This window comes from Rhodamnia argentea, chromosome 9 (genome assembly GCF_020921035.1).
Source record: "Rhodamnia argentea isolate NSW1041297 chromosome 9, ASM2092103v1, whole genome shotgun sequence".
In the NCBI taxonomy this organism is placed as follows: Eukaryota; Viridiplantae; Streptophyta; class Magnoliopsida; order Myrtales; family Myrtaceae; genus Rhodamnia; species Rhodamnia argentea.
The window spans coordinates 529,887-547,678 of record NC_063158.1 but is presented as its reverse complement, the minus strand read 5'-3'; the positions used below and the strand labels follow the sequence as shown (position 1 = coordinate 547,678).

Genomic DNA, 17,792 nt, shown 5'->3' with positions numbered 1-17,792 from the left:
ACTTGAATTAAAGTGCGAGTTCAATACAAAGAAACACCCGAAGATTGATGTTAGTCCGAGCGAAAGTATTTCTAAACGTTTGCTTCATGTTACCGATGGAATTGCCTCTGTTTTGCCCCAATGTGAGGTGGTTCTTGACAGGGTTGTAGAAGTGAAATCTCCGCTCAAATGGGTTAAACAACGGATAACCTGTAGTGTTTAGGATAGAGAAATGAACGCCTCCGTCACTTCGGTTATCATGCTTTTCGCGAGAAAACCCTTTTCCTCGGGGAGTGCAGAATTTAGCCGCCATTCAGCTCGCTAGGAAAAATGTATTTGGGACGTGTTTGGAAGAGGATTGCTTTTCATCATCCTGTCTACCCCATTTTGTACATTCAACGTATCTCATGTTGTTCATGCTCTTTATTCAGAGTTGATAAATTGAATAGGAAGAACAATCATGTATAAATCAAGAACTTTCAATAACTCGTGAGGTTTCATGAAAATATTGTCGAACAAGTTATGCAAACCTGTAAGAAAATTCTTAGAAACGATGATCGTGGGTTGCCCCTGTTCTTACGAATGAATTGTGAATCTTTGTTGTCTACATGACATTTATCGGATGTTTCGGGGTGTTTGAATTCTATTGAATTTTAGAGAGAAGGGATGCTTTCCTGTCCGGCGCTACCGTGACCCCGTAAAAATGAAAAGGGAAAATGTCAATGTATGTCCTCATGTTCTAAAGGAATTGGAATGATACCACTTTATCCTTGTATGTGTTTCTTGAATTAAAGAGGTCCCTTTATCTAGATCAGATTGTATACGGACACTTGCCAAGCCGGGGTTCACCGTCGGGTTGCCCTAATTTCAGCCGGGATGGTTATGCTTAGTGGGCAACATATGGAATTGCCCCTCATATTTAGCTTGAGTAGAAGGTTGGACTTCCGGCCTTGGATAGATGAATCATTTTCGCGCTTGATCAACTTACGCGAGGATTGGGCAAGGCTGTTCGAGGATCAATTGTGCCCAGATTCCTCATCTCTTCAAGTTATTTTGAACTTCGGGCATCAACTCTTCCAAGCTACTCGTGGGTTTATTTTTCATTTCATTTTTTATGTCATCTCTTGTCAAACAGAAGAGAAAACATGTTAGTTATGAGATCAGAAAGGATAAACCGGAACCGATACCGAGTTACCATTCGCTTCGAATTCGCCCTTTGGATGTTTTTTTTTTTTCACCGGTTTCGTCGCTTGGCGAAAAGGAATGAATGAATTCAAAATTTTAGAATTGCCCGAGGTTCATGCAGTCATCCGGGTTGAACTTCTTTAAACTTTGTTGAGCACTAAACCAAAAAAGTTTTATTAATCCTTGTACATTGATGCCAACCCCAGGATCAAACCCGGGGTGCTTCGGACCATTGTCACTCCCCTAATCACTAGGTCGTGGTGCCATGAGTGTTTGCTTTTACTATAAAGTTCTCGAGGCAGTGGACAATCCCCTATCAAGAATGAAATAATTTCAATTTAGAATTTGAAATGATTAAGAGCAAATTGGAACGATGCAGTGTTACCCATCTTCGAGCACGCTTGGGCTTTTATTCGTATTCCCCTATGTGAAGCTATTCAGAACTTCTCTTTATGGCATTCAGGGGCATCATCCATAAATTAACTTGCCCCAGGTATGGTTCAACAAGGAACTCACACATTTGATGAGAGAAGAGAAAATTTGCCCCTACCCCTAAATTAATTTTAGATGCTTAGAAAGCAAGAAAATATCCCATGCGAGGGAACCGCACATGGAGTTAAAGATGCATTCATGCAAGATTGGTTTCATCTCCTTTGCAGGCCACACCAATGATCGATCAATTACGTCCCGCATTAGGTACGTATAAGCAATGATTCATAATCACAAGCTTCGAGCCACCGCTTCGGAGGTCTACCATCTTTAAACCGATTGATCGGGATGACAAGCTCATCATCAAGATAATCTTCTGATTCTTTGAACAATTGGTGTTCGAATTGGGTATTATTATTTGCTAACGTTCGCTTGAGCAATCTGATTCCTTGAGCTGGAGCTTTCATCATTGCCGGGAAGATATAGGGATGATCAACTAGTCTGCTGCTAGAAACGCCTTCCATTCGAGGACTAGAGAAATGGGAATACTTGGTGTAGCCCCTTATCCGATCCTCCGGTTGCATGTGTTTAAGTTGCATGGCGGAGAAACTTAATCCTCGAATATCAGACACGGTAACTTGATTGATCATAGGAAAAGCACCAGCGGAAGGTCGGTGTTCAAGCCAAGGAGTCCGTACCACCGCACACGCGGTCTATACTCTTGGTCGGTATTGGGAGATAGCTAGGTACTTCTTACTCCGTAGGCATTCTTGGTGTTCGGGCTCGAATCGGCTCGCCTTCGGCTGTCTTAATTCCGAGCTGCATCGTGCTTCTTCGGATTTGCTCTAAATTTTTTAAGGTGATTCGCGACATTTCATCTAGTAAGTTCATTTACCTTCATTATTTCTAGTATCGGCGTTGGCCGTGCTGAATTGATTCCTAGGCGCCGAACCGCATCAATGAATTTAGAATGAAGATCGGTGGTCCAAACGGAGTCTTGCTCTCGTGCCGTCAAAATCATCGTCGTTAGCTCAGCCATTGTTCTTTTGTTTGAATAAATGCTTCCTCATAACATACTGCCAAATGTTTTGGAGTACTTGAACACAAACCGGCTTCTTTAGGAAGTCTCGAGCCCCATGCAATATGGCCCTCATTATGAATTGTTGATCATCGCTTGCTAATACTACGATGACCGGTATGTCCAACTCAGAACCAATGATCTTCGTGAGACCGAAACCGTCCATGTTGATCCCTACCATGGCAATGATGACGATGTCAAATTCATATTTGTTCTACCTTAGCACTTCTAACGCTTCCGTTACTTTTGTATAAGCTGAAATCTTATGTAAAAGTCTTCTCAAGATAACAACGAGGACCGAGAGGGAAATGGGGTTCTTGTCGATGGCCATAACTCGCAGACCATTAGGATAGAAAACTTCGTCCATTCCCGCTTGGGTCGAACACGTATCTTTTTCACCAATCCTCAACATATTTATGGACCAAAAGTGGTTGTTTCGACCAAGAGATGGGCAATGGCATGCGATGGTCTCAAAGGATGAGAATTGGCTTAAGTGATTCACAAAGCTTAAGGCGAAAGGCTCGGTGAAGGAACCACCTTGAGATATTCTTGGACTTACAAAATAAACTACCCAAAATCACAGAAGCGATGATGGCCTTTCGTAATGGGCTCTGGAGATCGCTAGGTGCATTAGAGAGGTGTTTTGAAGATGAAGATATTAGATTCTTTAAGAACTTCTCTTTCTGATCCATTAGTCCCGCATATGGATCTCACTTTCTTTACAAACGAGGACAGCTCTTTCTCTCCTTTTCGGATTTCACCGCTCTAGATCTATTTCACAATGATCCTTATCTCCCACTCGCTTTGTCTTCCTCTTTCTTTTTTTCTTTTTTTTTTTTGATGTGGTGGGGCCCTCAAATCTTTTCATTTTCTCTTTGAACGGGGCAACTGTTGGCCCTCAAATCTTTTTACATTTCCCTATGTGAAGCCTTTCAATGTTTCTCTTTCGGGCGTTCAACCGATTTGCCCCGAGTCTAAACTAACAACAAATTCATGCATTTGAGCACGATGATGCTCATAGATGGTATTGGTCCTTGCCTTAGATTAACTCTAGACATTAAAAAAAAAATGTCCCGCATGGGGGACTTTATAACAAAAAGATCAACAGTACAATCGATCACTCTTGTGCCTACTTCCCATGAGGATTCCTAGTGATTGGCCGGTTGCGTCCTAGATCAAGTACGTATGAACGGTGTTTAAGGGCTCAAAATCACCAGCCTGGGATCACAAGCTTCATGTGGCTTACAGATTCGGAGTTCCATCAGCATTGAACCGGTCAAGCGTGATAGTAAGCTCGTCATCAAGGAAGCTCCAATCATGGTGATACATGTCCCATCCCTCGAAAGGCATCGATTCTGCCTTCCCAAGATCGATTTTCTCGGTCATATCTCTAACAAAACCCGATTGTGCTGGAACTTGTTATGGAAAGCGAGGTGACAAATGAGTATTTTCAACGCTCGGATGCAGCTCATCAAGGAACATTTTACCAAGGGCGATGGGACTGCCACGGTCAAGGCAAACGACGGTGTTAAGAGTCCTTATTCCTATTGTTATCCGCTTGGAGCTTTTCATTTTCCTCCTTTAGAAATGCAAGTTCATGGCTTTTCTGTTGAGCGCTTAATTAGGTTCGCTTGTTTTGAAACTAAAACTTGACCTTCAAGGGTTTCAATCCTTACTTCCAACTCGGCTCATTTCTTCGTTTCTTGTCTAGGGAAGGGCATTCCTTGAAGGAAGCTTCAAGCTTTTGGATTTGACTACGAGCGTAGTGATGGCAACGTTTTCTCTTCCGGCATTGACCACCGCTACTATTGTTGTTCGGATCTTGAACATCATTGCTAGAAGGATTGGGTTTTATGGTTTGGGCACCGAATTTGATCCCGAAATCTTCAATGTCCTTCAACAGTTCGCTCTCGGGGATATCTAGGTCGATCGGCTCCAACAAGTGATGGTAGCCTTTAAACATATTGGACCGAGATATCTCCGACTGATTTTTGTTCACTCAAGACTCTTTTACCTTTGCTGCATGCTCACTCGTTCTGAATTTTTCTAAGTGATCATGTATGTTTAGAAGCCTTCCTTTTAGCGTGGATAAAAACCACCAAACGGGCACTTCTTGCAAGATTCTGTGTTTCCCGCTCTATCTTCTTCCATCCTTTTCAACGTGGTGGAACCCTAAAATCTTTTCGCACAATTTTCCTTTTCTCGAGATCTATACCTGTCTCCTAGTCAATTTTTCAACATAGTGGAACCGCCAAATCCTTTTGCAACTTTTCAGATTTGTCAAGCTCGAGATCGCGAATCCTATTAATTAACCTAGCTTCACAGGAATTATCGCTACGACTTTTCCTCATCTTCGAGTTGCTATAAAATTAGGGCTTAGCGCAGACGGGATTAACACTTTCGTATCTTCATCTTCAACATTCTAATCATTCTTCCGCATTCATTCTTTTTTCGCTATTTCAACAAAAATGGCATCTCTCCTCGTACACATCTTCTCGACCGAAGTTTTGGCTAAATGGGAGAAACTTGATAATCTCCTAGGCCGAGGCTACTCTTATGTAGCCGATCATCCAAAGACTGAAACCGAAATCCGTATTATGTTCACGGATATGGACACCGCTTCCATCGAAGGCACTAAGTTAGAGGACGAGTACAGGACCTTCCCAACGCTTTTCACCAACTTCCCGGAGGCTTACAATCTTGCTCATCAAGAGGTTACCTTAGCTTATATTGTGCAAGCTCGCTATCAAGATCGATCTGATCGCTTGGTGTTGGCCAACTTTATGGTCGACAATCATAAGAAGGCAGTTGACTATGCCAACAAACAAGTCCCACTACTAGTTTGCGAGAGGGAGAACTTGGTGGAACGTTTAGCCCTGTCCTAGACATTTTTTGAGAACGATCCGAGTAGTACCATGCTGGAACTCCAGTGTACATATCTAGAAGAAAGACTTGATGACCCGACCATGGACATAGCCCCTAGGAGAGTACTGGCGCGGGAGTTGGAACTTGCTATCGAATATCATGAGGTTAAGGTAGCTAGGCTTAAGGAAAAATGTGATCTCCTCCTTTTTAAGCTTGCGGACCTTGACCCTTAGAGTGCTCGATGCGGGCAAAGCATCAATAATATGGAGAGTCGGTTGAACTCCTTTGTGATGCTCATTAGGGCTCAATTTGGCTTTACATTTCTACCCCGATGATCCGTTTGTAAGGTTCTTCGTTGGATGAAATGAATGAAAGTTTTTGCACGTTTGTGTTTTGCTTTCACGTTATTCCATCTTTCATATGCTGATAGATTGAAGAAGCACTTTACATGTCCTTTTATTTTTCTCTTTTCATCTTGGTCGTCAAATTTTTTTGCGAGATAACCTTTGTGCATATGGAAATCCCATATTTTTTATATAAGACGTGTATAGGAAATGGTTTGCCTTTTGTCGTCCTAATATTCCTCATTCAAAATGATCAATTCAATTGTGTCAGAGAGATTTCCCAATGAAAACAATGCCTCAACAAAGAAAACAAATGCACAAATATGAATAACTCGTGAATCTACTCGCCTTAAGCTAACATTATAACTTGATAGAGCAAATCAAGTATAATATTTTTTTACAACATCGAAATTGATTGGACTGGTGAAGACACGACCATCCATCTTGGCTAGGATCATAGCACCACTAGGGAGCACCTTCTTCACTACATATGAGCCACCGTAATTCGAAGCGAACTTCCCTTCTGGGAGTGGAACTATTGGCAATAATTTACGCAAGACAAGGTCATCAACCTAAAAATGTCGAGGTCGAACCTTTGTTGAAGGATTTAGCAACCCTCTGCTGATAGCACTGGCCATGACATATAGCCTTAAGTCTCTTTTCATCGATTGGGTTCAATTGGTCCATCCTTTGCTGGGTCCAATCGGCTTGAGTCGGCTTGGCTTGGGACAGTCTACGTAAGGAATGAATCTCCACTTCAATTGGTAAAACCACCTCCATTTCATATACAAGAGAATACGAGGTTGCCCCAATAGATGTCCGGATCGAGGTTCAATACGCTATGAGTGCAAATGGAGAACTCTCGTACTAATCACGATAACTCAGCCGTCTTGGCTAAGATCTTCTTAATATTCTTATTAGCCGCTTCTACCGCTCCGTTCATATGAGGACGACATGGAGAAGAGTTCGGATGCTTGATCTTGAATTTCTTGAACAATTCATCTATCGGTTTGTTGTTCAAGTTCGAGCCATTGTCAATGATTATTACTTCAAGTGAACCATATTGAGCGATGACATCCCGGCGGATAAATTTCATGACATTTCGTGCTGTAACCGCTAAATAGGATGCGGCTTCGATCCATTTGGAAAAAAAAGTCAATTGCTACCAAGATGAATCGGTGTCCGTTGGACGCTTTAAGGGTGATAGGGCCAATAACATCAATGCCCCACATAGAAAATGGCCATGGTTCAAATAATTGATCCAACTCATTCGGAGGAACATTGATCTTGTCACCATGAATCTGACATTTATGACAACTCCGAACATGCTGAATGCAATCTCTTTCTAGCGTAAGCCATTAATAACCCATCATCATGATCTTCTTGGCTAACATGTGGTCGTTCATGTACGGACCATAGATCTCTTCATGCACTTCCATCATCGGATGAACCGCCTCGGTTGAATCAATGCATCTTAGCGGGATAGAATCGAACAACCGCTTGTACAAACTCTCTCCACTCGGAAAGAACTTCGAGGCCATCTTCTTTATGTACTTTTGATCAGATGCGGTACTTTTCGCAAGAAACTCTTGTTTTTGAATATAAGTTTTAATGTCATGGTACCACGACTTACCATCGGGTTCATCGATCATGGCCATACAATACGCTGGCTTTCTTAGTACCTCAATCTTCAGTGGCTCAACTTCAAGTCCATTGGTGACTTGTAACATTGAAGATAATGTAGCCAATGCATTAGCAAACTGATTACGAGTTTTAGACGGATACTCGAATGAGATATCATCAAATTTCTCGACTAACTCATCCAGATATTCATGGTAGGGTAACAATTTAGCATATCTTGTCTTCCATTTTCCGGTAGTCCGAAGGATAATCAAAGCGGAATCTCCAAACACTTTGAGTCAGGTTATCTCCATTTCAATCGTGACTCGCAAGACGAGAATGCATGCTTCATATTCTGCTATGTTATTTGTGCAAGGGAATACCAACTTCGCTACTACATGATAATGCTGACCCCCGGGAGATATTAGAACCGCTCCAATGCCCGATTCAGATAAATTCACAGGTCCGTCGAGCTACATGGTCCAAACATAATCATTTACCGATATAATTCGATCCTTAGGACAATATGCATCATTGTCTTGCCCCGGACTTTCAGCTAAAGCATCAACTATGGCTCGTCCCTTGACCGACTTCCGAGATAAATATTGAACATCAAATTCAGAAGTGAGAATTTGCCATTTGGCAAGTATGCCGATCAAGGCAGATTGATTCAGCAGGTACTTAATAGGATCGCATTCCGTCACTAGGAGAACATGATAATGCAGAGTATATTGCCGAAGTCCGTGTAGTACCCGGACTAACGCCGCGCATGTCTTCTCAACCTCGAAATAATTCATCTCGGGAGCTATGAATTTCTTGCTCAAATAATAAATAGCTCGCTCTTTCTCATCTTCCCGACTTGCTTAAGCTAGCATGGGGCCCAAAGACTCACTATGAATTATGAGGTACAGAATTAGAGGTTGCCCCAGCGTTGGTGGAACAAGTACGAGTGGATTCATGAGATGTTCTTTCAGCCTTTCAAAAGCTCTCTCGCATCTAATATCCCATTTGACTAGCGCATTCTTTTTTAACAACTTGAGAAATGGCTTGGTAGTTTCGGACAACCGAGAGATGAATCAAGCGACATAATTCAGCCTACCCATGAGGCTTCGAACTTCTATTATCGTCGTTGGTAGCTTAAGCTCACAGATGGCTTTCACCTTGGATGGGCTAATCTCAATACCCTTGTTACTAACAATGAACCCAAGCAACTTGCTCGAGCCAACACCAAAAATGCATTTGGCTGGGTTAAGGCATAGCTTGAATTTTAGGAGTCCGTCGAACAACTTTGTCAATGTTTCAATGTGATCTTCCCTACACTTTGTCTTTGCGATCATATCATCGACATAGACCTTGATCTCTTTATGCATTATATCATGAAAAAAAGTAACCATGGCCCGCTGATAAGTAGCACCGGCATTTTTAAGACCAAATGGCATTACCTTATAATGGAACAACTCCCACGGGGTGGTAAATACAGTTTTCAATTTATCACCTACTTTCATCAGAATCTGATTATAACCCGAGAAGACATCCATGAATGAAAATAACTCAAACCCAGTCAGCTTGTCCACGAGCACGTCGATGTGTGGGAGCGGGAAGTCATCCTTAGGACTAGCCTTGTTCAAATCACGGTAGTCGACACGGACTCGAACCCGACGCTTTTTCTTTAGTACCGGATCTGTATTAGCAACCCGGTCGGAGTATTCGGTAGTCTCAACAAATCCCACGTCAAGAAGTTTCACAACTTTTTCTTTAATCTTCCAGGCCAACTTTGGCTTAAACCTCCGTATCCCTTGCTTTATGGACTCAGCCAAAGGATTAGTAGGTAAATAGTGTTTGACAATCTATCGATTGAGGTTGGGCATATCTGCATAGTACCAGGTGAAGATGTCCCGGAAATCCCTCAAGAGTTTGGTCAAATGTTCAGCTACGTCTTTAGGGAGGTTCGCCCCGATCTTAACTTTTCTAAGGTTTTATGTATCGTCCAGGTTGACCAAGATAGTGTCTTCAACGGTTAGGGGTTTAGCTTGCTCGTGTTATTCGAGGTTTCGTCGTATCTCTTCAACATCCAAATCAGCCTCGTCTAATTTGTCCAAATCGTCGGCATTGCATATATCGGGATCCACTGCACTTCCCTTTTCATAATTGCCCCTGAAACATAAAGTAGTGGAATTAGAAAAATAAACCGAGTTTAAACATGCATGAGTTTTTTTTGTAATTTTCGAAAATCATGGGTGTTTTCCTCGAAGAATTTTGTTTTCAAAGACTGCGGGACGAGAATTCCTAAAGAAGCCCAACTCTCGGTTCTTACCATGGATGAAAATTTTATTCAATCGTTGATTATTGTCATTGGATTGGTTTGGGAATACTTCAATAAGATTCAAAGAATTTAATGAAGAATATCTATAATTTTATTGATAATGAAATTAATGTATTGCATCTTGTTGGAAGGGAAATTCAAAAGTGCAAGGTAGAACGGAAATGAAAATCCTAAAAAAGGGATGTAACCTAGACTCCTAAGGACAAGCAAAAAATATCCCACGTAGGGAATTGGATAAATATAAAGGTGTTACTCTAAATCTAAACCTGCCAATGGATCATTGAATATGGTATTGATGGATGGCCTTCAGAATTCAGCTCAATGTATTGCATCTTATTGGAAGGGAAATTCAAAAGTGCAAGACAGAACAGAAATGAAAATCCCTAAAAAAGCGATGTAACCTAGACTCCTAATGAAAAGCAAGAAATATCCCACGTAGGGGATTGGATAAATATAAAGGCGTTACTCTGAATCTAAACTCGCTAATAGATTGTTGAATACATTGTTGTGTTCTTGGAATACTTTTTAGAAACACATTTGGAGCATTTTTTAGAAACAATTGGGAACAATTTTGTTCTTGAACACACTCTCTTTTCGTTTGTTCTTGCACGATGTTGACACCTAATTTTTGATCATTTTATTTTAAAAAATTAATTAAAAATACCGAAACAATTCATAAAATTACAAAATCAACCTTGAAAGCTTTGGCCTAGCCTTAGGAACCAATTTTGAACAAAAAATATTTTTCATAATTTTTGACATTTTTCGGATTTATTTTAATTATAAATATATCTGAAAATCAGGAAAAATAGTATTCTTGGTCAGAAAAATACGAAAAAATAGTCCATATTTTTATTTTAATTTCATTTTCATTTTGGCCTCTTAAAGTTTAAAAATTCAGTTTAGACCACATGCCTCCTCATTGAACATAATCCTAAATTGACTAAAAAATTTTATTTTAAATCATTTTGGCCAAAATTTTTCACTTTTAGAGTCATGACATGAGACTTTGATACCCTGTATCTCATTTCAGTCCTTATGTTTGGAAAAATTGCACAATTGGACTAAAAGGACTTAATTGCACAAATATTTTTCATTTTAGTCCCCAGTTTCACTCAAAGTGCAATTAATATTTTTCTAGGGGTCCCTGTTTAAAGGTAATCATATTTTTAACTACTTGGGAACATTTACGTGTGACTCATAATTGTAATTTTTCCTATCTATAGAAAACATATTTGATGTTCTCGTTGTCCGGTTCCAATTCGTCTTCTCTTTCGGTTTTTTTTTTTTTTTTAAGTTGATCTAGTCCATATTGTAATTTGATAAATCGTACATAAATTACTTATACATATATTGGTCTAATTTGATTTAGTAAATTGAACAAATGAGATTTAATTTGATTTGGTAGGTTAAAAAGATAAAGACATCTTAATTTTAATATATATAGTCCCCTTAATTAAATGAAAAATTAGGAATAAATTTTTTGCAGCTACCAAACGTGTTTCTTTTTTTTTTGGTTTCAAGAACAAAAATTTTATGCAATTACCAAATGCATTTCTATTTTATTTTTTTTTTTGTTCCGAGAACAGAATTTTTTGCGAGTTACCAAACACATTTCTATTCCCAAAAATCGTTGAAGGAACAGAAATAGAAAAAAGTATTTCTGCTCCAAAAGTTGTTCTAGGAATAGAAACGTTACCATACGCAGCCTTGGTGACTGGACGGCAAGTAAATGGTGAAAACATTGGTTAGGTTTCTCGAGGTCAAGATCAGTCAAAGAAGATCAAGTTTGTTTTGTTGGTCGAAGCAAAGAGTTCTGGCACGAATAGGTTATTTTTTATGCGGACCGAAAAATCTAAGACAGGAGAAAAATGACATGATCGAGATTAACGGCATTATCATTGACCAATTATCGTTTTACTCTCTGATTTAGTCAATCTACATGGAGGAAATCCAGTTGCACAAGAAAACGATAAGAATATACTTTTCTTCACGGTAGAAACCCTTAAATTGAGTTCTTAAAGAAGAAAAAGAATTCGAGTTATGAATTAGAGATTGCATATCTACGTCGTACCAATGAGAATTTTTTTTTTTGGTTGAATATCAATGAGAATTGACACTAACTTTTGTCTGGTGAACGATCTGACGTTTCTCCCCACCAACAATAGAACTGTAAAACAGAAGTTTTAGATAAATCCTAAGCCGAGGGAGTCTTGAACATGTCCAAGCAACATTCAGTCCTGAGTCCTCTGTTCCAGAACTTGTGGTAATATTCTTCATAAGTGAAGCTCCTGTAAACCGCAGGATGTTCGTGGTCAACCAAGCCCTGAGCAGGGCCAATTAGGGCTTCCGGGGATGGGCAATAGAACGTCGGGATGGAGATTCTCTCCGTGTTGCAGTTCACCACCGCTCTGTGAAGCACGCTCTTGTACTTGTCATTGCTAATGACCTGGTTCAAGCAACAACCGTGTCCGGTTCTTAGACTCGTTAGGAAAACAACAGATGAACTTGTGCAAAAAAGATGGAATCAATCTTCATCGGCCAGAAATAGTTCTGCCAGTTTTGTTTCTTGTACTAAGCTAAAAGAGTCGCTACTTCCATTTTTCATGAATTCCACATGGTTTAAAAGAATGTTCCCAAAGTACCTGCATTTGATCTCCTATGTTGACGATGAATGTGTTGGGAATGGGATTGACAGCAACCCATTTTCCATCCCTAAGGACTTGTAACCCGGGCACGTCGTCCTGAAGGAGGATGGTGATCAAATTCGGGTCGGTGTGGCCCGGCAGCCCGTAGGTGAGCTCGGGCTGCGGGCACGGCGGGTAGTAGTTCATAGCCATGTGCTGACCATGCTTGCCCAAGTTCTTGCCTATGTAATGCCTGTCAAGCCCCAAGCTTTCTGAAATGGCTTCCAACAGTTTGAGCACCATTTCTCTTACCCTTGTGCAGTACTCACCCACCTCCTTCCTGCTAGTCAAAAAGATTGAAGTTCGGTTAAAAAAATGGACAACTTTTAGGTAGGCTGTTTCATACTTACACGGGACGAGGTAGTCATAATAAATCAGTACAAAGTACCACTTTCTTTTTTCTGCACTCTGAGTGGCCGACATCATTTGAATCAGTATGATCTGTTGGTGAGAAGTGTATTCTTCCACTTATTTTGTTGGGTCCTACATTTTTTCGGTTGAGAGATTCTTGATGTCGCTATCTTTTTCTGTTCGGCTAATATCAGACTTTAGAAGCTACAGTGAGCAAGCTTTTAACTTTCCAAGCTTCACTGGAGAAAGCTTGTGAAATCCTCAAGATCAACAAGAATCTTCAACGTTTGAATATTACAAAGATCATGTGCATCTACATATTTGCCTTCCTTTTTTTTTTTTTTCTATTTAGAAGGAAGCCCCACCTCATATGTTAATCATCTTGGGCCTATGAAATAGCCAGAAACCTTTTGAGTCAAAATAAATAAACCTCATGACGAGATTAAGCTTTGCTAATTACCTGAACGATGGAGGATTGGTAGGCCACTCTTGCACGTACTCTTCAAGAGGGTAGCAATGGAGTCTCAAGAAGTCCCTCCAGTTAGACACCTTCTCGGTCTTGAGATTAAAGCTAGTCGAAAGCCTGGTCGATTTCGTCGGGTCGTCGGAGTAAGTCTCCAGCCTCTCGCTCTCAGGCAGCCGGAAAAATTCCCTGGCTATATTCAGGATGGCCTGCACCATCTCTTCCGGTATCCCGTGGTTCTTGATCTGCCAAAGAAAATGATTAGCAGAATCACATGAGACAGAGCAAAAAATCATCACAGGATGATCAAATATCGAGTTTTAAGTGACACCCTTTTTGCTTATTTAGCCTTTTTAAGCTTACCCCACAGCGGAACATACTAATGTTTTACCTGAAAGAAACCATCTTGTTGACATGCTTGACCGATCTGTCTGATGATATCATCATGGCTAGGACCAAAGAGGCCTTGGAGATCAATGAGAGGGATGGAGGAGGCATCAGAGGCCTCAACCTCGGCGAGGTTCGGGCGGTCAGCCTCGGGCCGGATGTAATTGTCGGGCACGCAGTCGATGCCAGAGACGAGGTCGGAGAGCAAGACCTTAGTCGCGGCTGGAGCCATATTGCGCAGCACTGCAAGAACATATATTTTCCTTGCTGGGCACAGAACCTGTGGGTCTCTGAATATATAGAAAAATACGACGGAAGCAGCCAATTCCGTGTACTGCCCACCAGACATGACCGACCAGAAGATTTTGATCGTGCGGAAGAGATTCGAGGTGCCGTGGACGAACAGGAGTTGGGCAAGTAAGACGATGAAACATCATTCTACGAAAACGAGCTGGAAAAACAGGTAGTCTTTCAGTTTTTGTGGGAACTGCGTTCTCGTTATTCGTGAAACGTGGTGTGGAAAAAGAACACTATCGATGCGTCTCTTGCCATGTGCTCAGCAGGCAGTACTTGGCTGCCGACGGATTTTTTTTTTTAAGATCACCATCTTTCGGTGCCGACCTGGACGTGATATTTAATGTCAATGTGGATGTTTGTCAACCACTTAATCCATGACTTCGTGTTGATCTTGTAAATAGCACAAGTTTTTCAGCACGTTGCACCACCGACACTCTATTGGGGTCTTTGTATCGTATCCGACACTTTTCGACATTCTCAAACATGTGACCCACACATGGACAGCGCTCTAGACAAGCCAAAGACACGTGAGTCCAACAACCCGACATGCCATTTCGACAACCACGAGATCAATCTTAAGCATTTTCAATAAATGAAGAATCAAAATATAAATTTATCAAAAATATATATACTTAAGTCATACCCAGCCACTCCAAAATTAATATATATACTTAGCCAATCCGAAAAAAGCCTAGTCGTGAATTCCTAACAGAAAAAGAAAAAACTACATGTTAATTTGTCATGTATATATAAAATATATATATTTAATATACGTGTCTTAACGTATCGAAATTCTCTATTTTTTTTTAAATCACGTATCGGCGTGTTGTATCGTGTCGATGCTACATAGATGTTACATCAATATGCCACACGGCACGTAAGAAATGCACGACAAGTTCAATTCTATCCGCTTACTAATGTCGTGTTTAGGCGGTCCACCGTAATTAGGAAAAGAATCTATCTAATTTCTCGTGTACACATTTCGTCGAGCTGCCATTCAACCTCTGCGCTTCCTCCGGAAAGATCACGAATCCGTCACCAACCCTACGTCAGCCACAAGTGAGAAGGAAATGGTCTCGAGGCAGTTCGGTAGCGCGTCGTTTCGTAAAAGGAATCAAGAGAAGGAATCGTCCTTCCTCATCCTTCGCCTACCAATGAATCATAATCGACGATGACGTCACCGTGCTTACCTGGGGTGGCTGACGTCAGTGTATAAAAATTGCTGTACAGGTTAAGGCTTTGATTGTCATTTTGTCTTCTCATGTATAGGTGGGTGGGGGTTGAGGAGATGGAGCCACGGCGACGGCGACGGCGCAGGGACGCTGATGGTGACCAAAGACCTTCTTTATTTCGAGTTTAACGATGAAAATGTGAAAAGACAAAGGAGTGGAAAAGGACAATCCCTCTCACTTTTGATGATGCTTTAAGGCTTATTTATTTATTTATTTATTTATTTTTTAACCCACTTTAAGGCTTATTGGGTGACGCTCTTCTATATTAAAATTAATATAATAATGTTAATTAATTTTTTTATTTTTGAAAACAAATTAATAGCCAAAGAATAGATTTGGAACAAAAATAAAAAGCCAAAAATTTTTACTTCTTTATTCTCGGAACAAGATTTGGAAAAAAATAAGAAGCCAAATTTTTTATTCTTGAAACAAAATTAAAAAAAAAATCATTTTTAGTTAGAAATTATCTTTGAAAACAAAATTACTACTAAACAAGCCTTTCGCATCCATAAAAAGTGCCCCAATATCTACGAATGAGAGCAATAATTTCAATATTCCGAGGTGGGCAGGGATTTCATCGTCATTCGTTATCTATAAATCTGTAGATTACGCTTTAAATTGGAGCCTAAGAAAGTAACATCACGAGAAGCCCTAATGTTTTGGTTCATTTGGAGCTCGAATGCCCCGGACAGCTAGTCCGTTTCGACACGGGCCTGATTTAATTAACATTATCTTATGAGTTTTCAATCATATAAAACCGAATCGTAATGTATAATTTCCAAACGTAGTCTGAATATGCAAGACAAAATTGCAAAACAAACTAAAGTTTGTGGCTCATTTCTTACGATAACACTCGACGAGTAAAAGGAAAGAATCAAAGTTGGCAGGGGCACTTGCCCCAAATAAGAGTACCGGTCATCTTTGCGTCGGAAATTATTTTGGCAAGAAGAGGAAAACCGCTCAACACACGTTTTTCCGGTCGATGTTATGACGGAATTTTTCAAAATTTACGTGCCTTCTTTGTTTTGAGGAAAGTTATAACAAAGCCTCGTACCTAACAAACGTTGGAAAGGGACCGCCTAGAATTACAGAATGGCAAAATGATTCCCATACACCTCATCACACCTTAATAATCTAGGTAAGTTTCAAAAAAAAAAAAAACACAGAGAAAAAAATAAAGCAATCGATAAATTATTGAAATATCATTATAAATTATCCACGTCAACGTTAGCCGTCCCGGCGTTCAATGCTAGTGATTTCACCAAAATTGATCGGATGTACTACGTGAGCGAAACATGAAAAGGTTCGGGACTAAACTGGCCAAATTAAAAGGTTTTAGGACTAAATTGACAAATGCGCAATAAGTTTAAGATATTTTGGAAAGAAAAAAAAAATTCATATAATAACTATGACAGCTTCATTAGTTGTTTGTGGTTTGTCTGTAATACTAATATTACTGCCAAATGCTGTAGCACGAAATGACCTTATTATCTACACGGGGTGGTATCTGATTTGGTTATCTCGTCGGAGCACAATTACGTTTTGACGTCTTCTTCCTTACCAATGGATAAGATCAACCTTCCGTAAGACAAAAGACATCTCTAGGAGCAAAAGTCACCTTCCGAATCCATGATCGCAGCCTTCCATCCTTCTAACAGTAACAGGGTCTAACTTTACGTAACCGAGGAACAGAGTTGAAAATGTACTCCAGTTTCATTTTCTTCTGCCGTAAAAGGTCTTCTAATCTGACTTGGAGGGCCTTGAAATGTCAAATTCAAATTCAGACTTATTCAAATGGTGATACATGACCACCTTTCTAGAACTACGATTGCCTAAAGTCAATGCATAATCTGGTCCCTCCGTTCTTTATGACATTTAGGTAAGGACTTTGCACTGATTTAGGCGAGAACCAGATTTTTCAGGCAAAAACAACCGTGCAATCATCCGGTACGCCAAATTGAGACATACAAACATTAGTTCACTTGTTGGTTTTCGTAAGAAGCCTACAGATAACGTAAAATCAAATGAAGGAAAGGTTATGTTTTCAGGGCTGTACTTACACGCTGTGTGACTAATCTTTGTTTATGTATCTGTAGGTGCATAGATAAGGTCACGGACCATACTTTCAGCTCCTAAAAATAATAGAATTTGAAGGCTTAGGAGAGGAAATACGACGTGCCAATTCTACTTTGTCCATTGACGTAGCTTAAACAGGGACCCTTCATGGCTCGAGTCAATGTGCCTGATTGAGAACATGCAGGCCGCAGCTCAAGACCAGGGGCTGTGGAGAAAAAGCCTTTGACTGCGCTTCCAGAAGAGGACTCAGTTTGTCGCAAAGCCTGGGGGAAATAGAGTCGGCATGAATCAGAAACATGCAAAGCCTGAGACATGCGCCGGTACTCGAGATTTTGCCTCCATGGTAGATGGCTAACGACATAGGCATCTTCTCCAGAGGAATAGGAAGAATACCTGATACGCAAGCCTCCCAAATACACCAGCAGCTCCAAAAACCAGTGGCAGATCAAGTGGAAAACCTCAAAAGGCGGTTCTCT

The 17,792-nt window shown here is 40.5% G+C and overlaps 1 protein-coding gene and 1 pseudogene across 1 annotated transcript; both read right to left on the bottom strand.

The window, feature by feature from the left end:
- LOC115740888 overlaps nt 1–14,163 on the bottom strand; it is a 55,939-nt pseudogene extending 41,776 nt beyond the window's left edge.
- Nucleotides 11,940–13,993, bottom strand: LOC115740887 (protein DMR6-LIKE OXYGENASE 2-like). The gene is made up of 4 exons (XM_030674529.2): nt 13,716–13,993; nt 13,322–13,569; nt 12,469–12,790; nt 11,940–12,272 (listed from the first exon to the last, which is right to left on the bottom strand). The coding sequence occupies exons 1-4, from the start codon at nt 13,941–13,943 to the stop codon at nt 12,021–12,023; spliced, it is 1,050 nt and encodes a 349-aa protein (XP_030530389.1). The 5' UTR covers nt 13,944–13,993; the 3' UTR covers nt 11,940–12,020.
- Nucleotides 14,164–17,792: the final 3,629 nt, after the last annotated feature.

Bases quoted from the DNA above. Each gene is read 5' to 3' on its own strand.
- LOC115740887 (XM_030674529.2), bottom strand. From the start codon at position 13,943: ATGGCTCCAGCCGCGACTAAGGTCTTGCTCTCCGACCTCGTCTCTGGC. The intron at 12,791-13,321 runs GTAATTAGCAAA...TTTGACTAGCAG, and splicing joins ACCAATCCTCCATCGTTCAG to GAAGGAGGTGGGTGAGTACT. The intron at 12,273-12,468 runs GTACTTTGGGAA...TGCTTGAACCAG, and splicing joins ACATAGGAGATCAAATGCAG to GTCATTAGCAATGACAAGTA.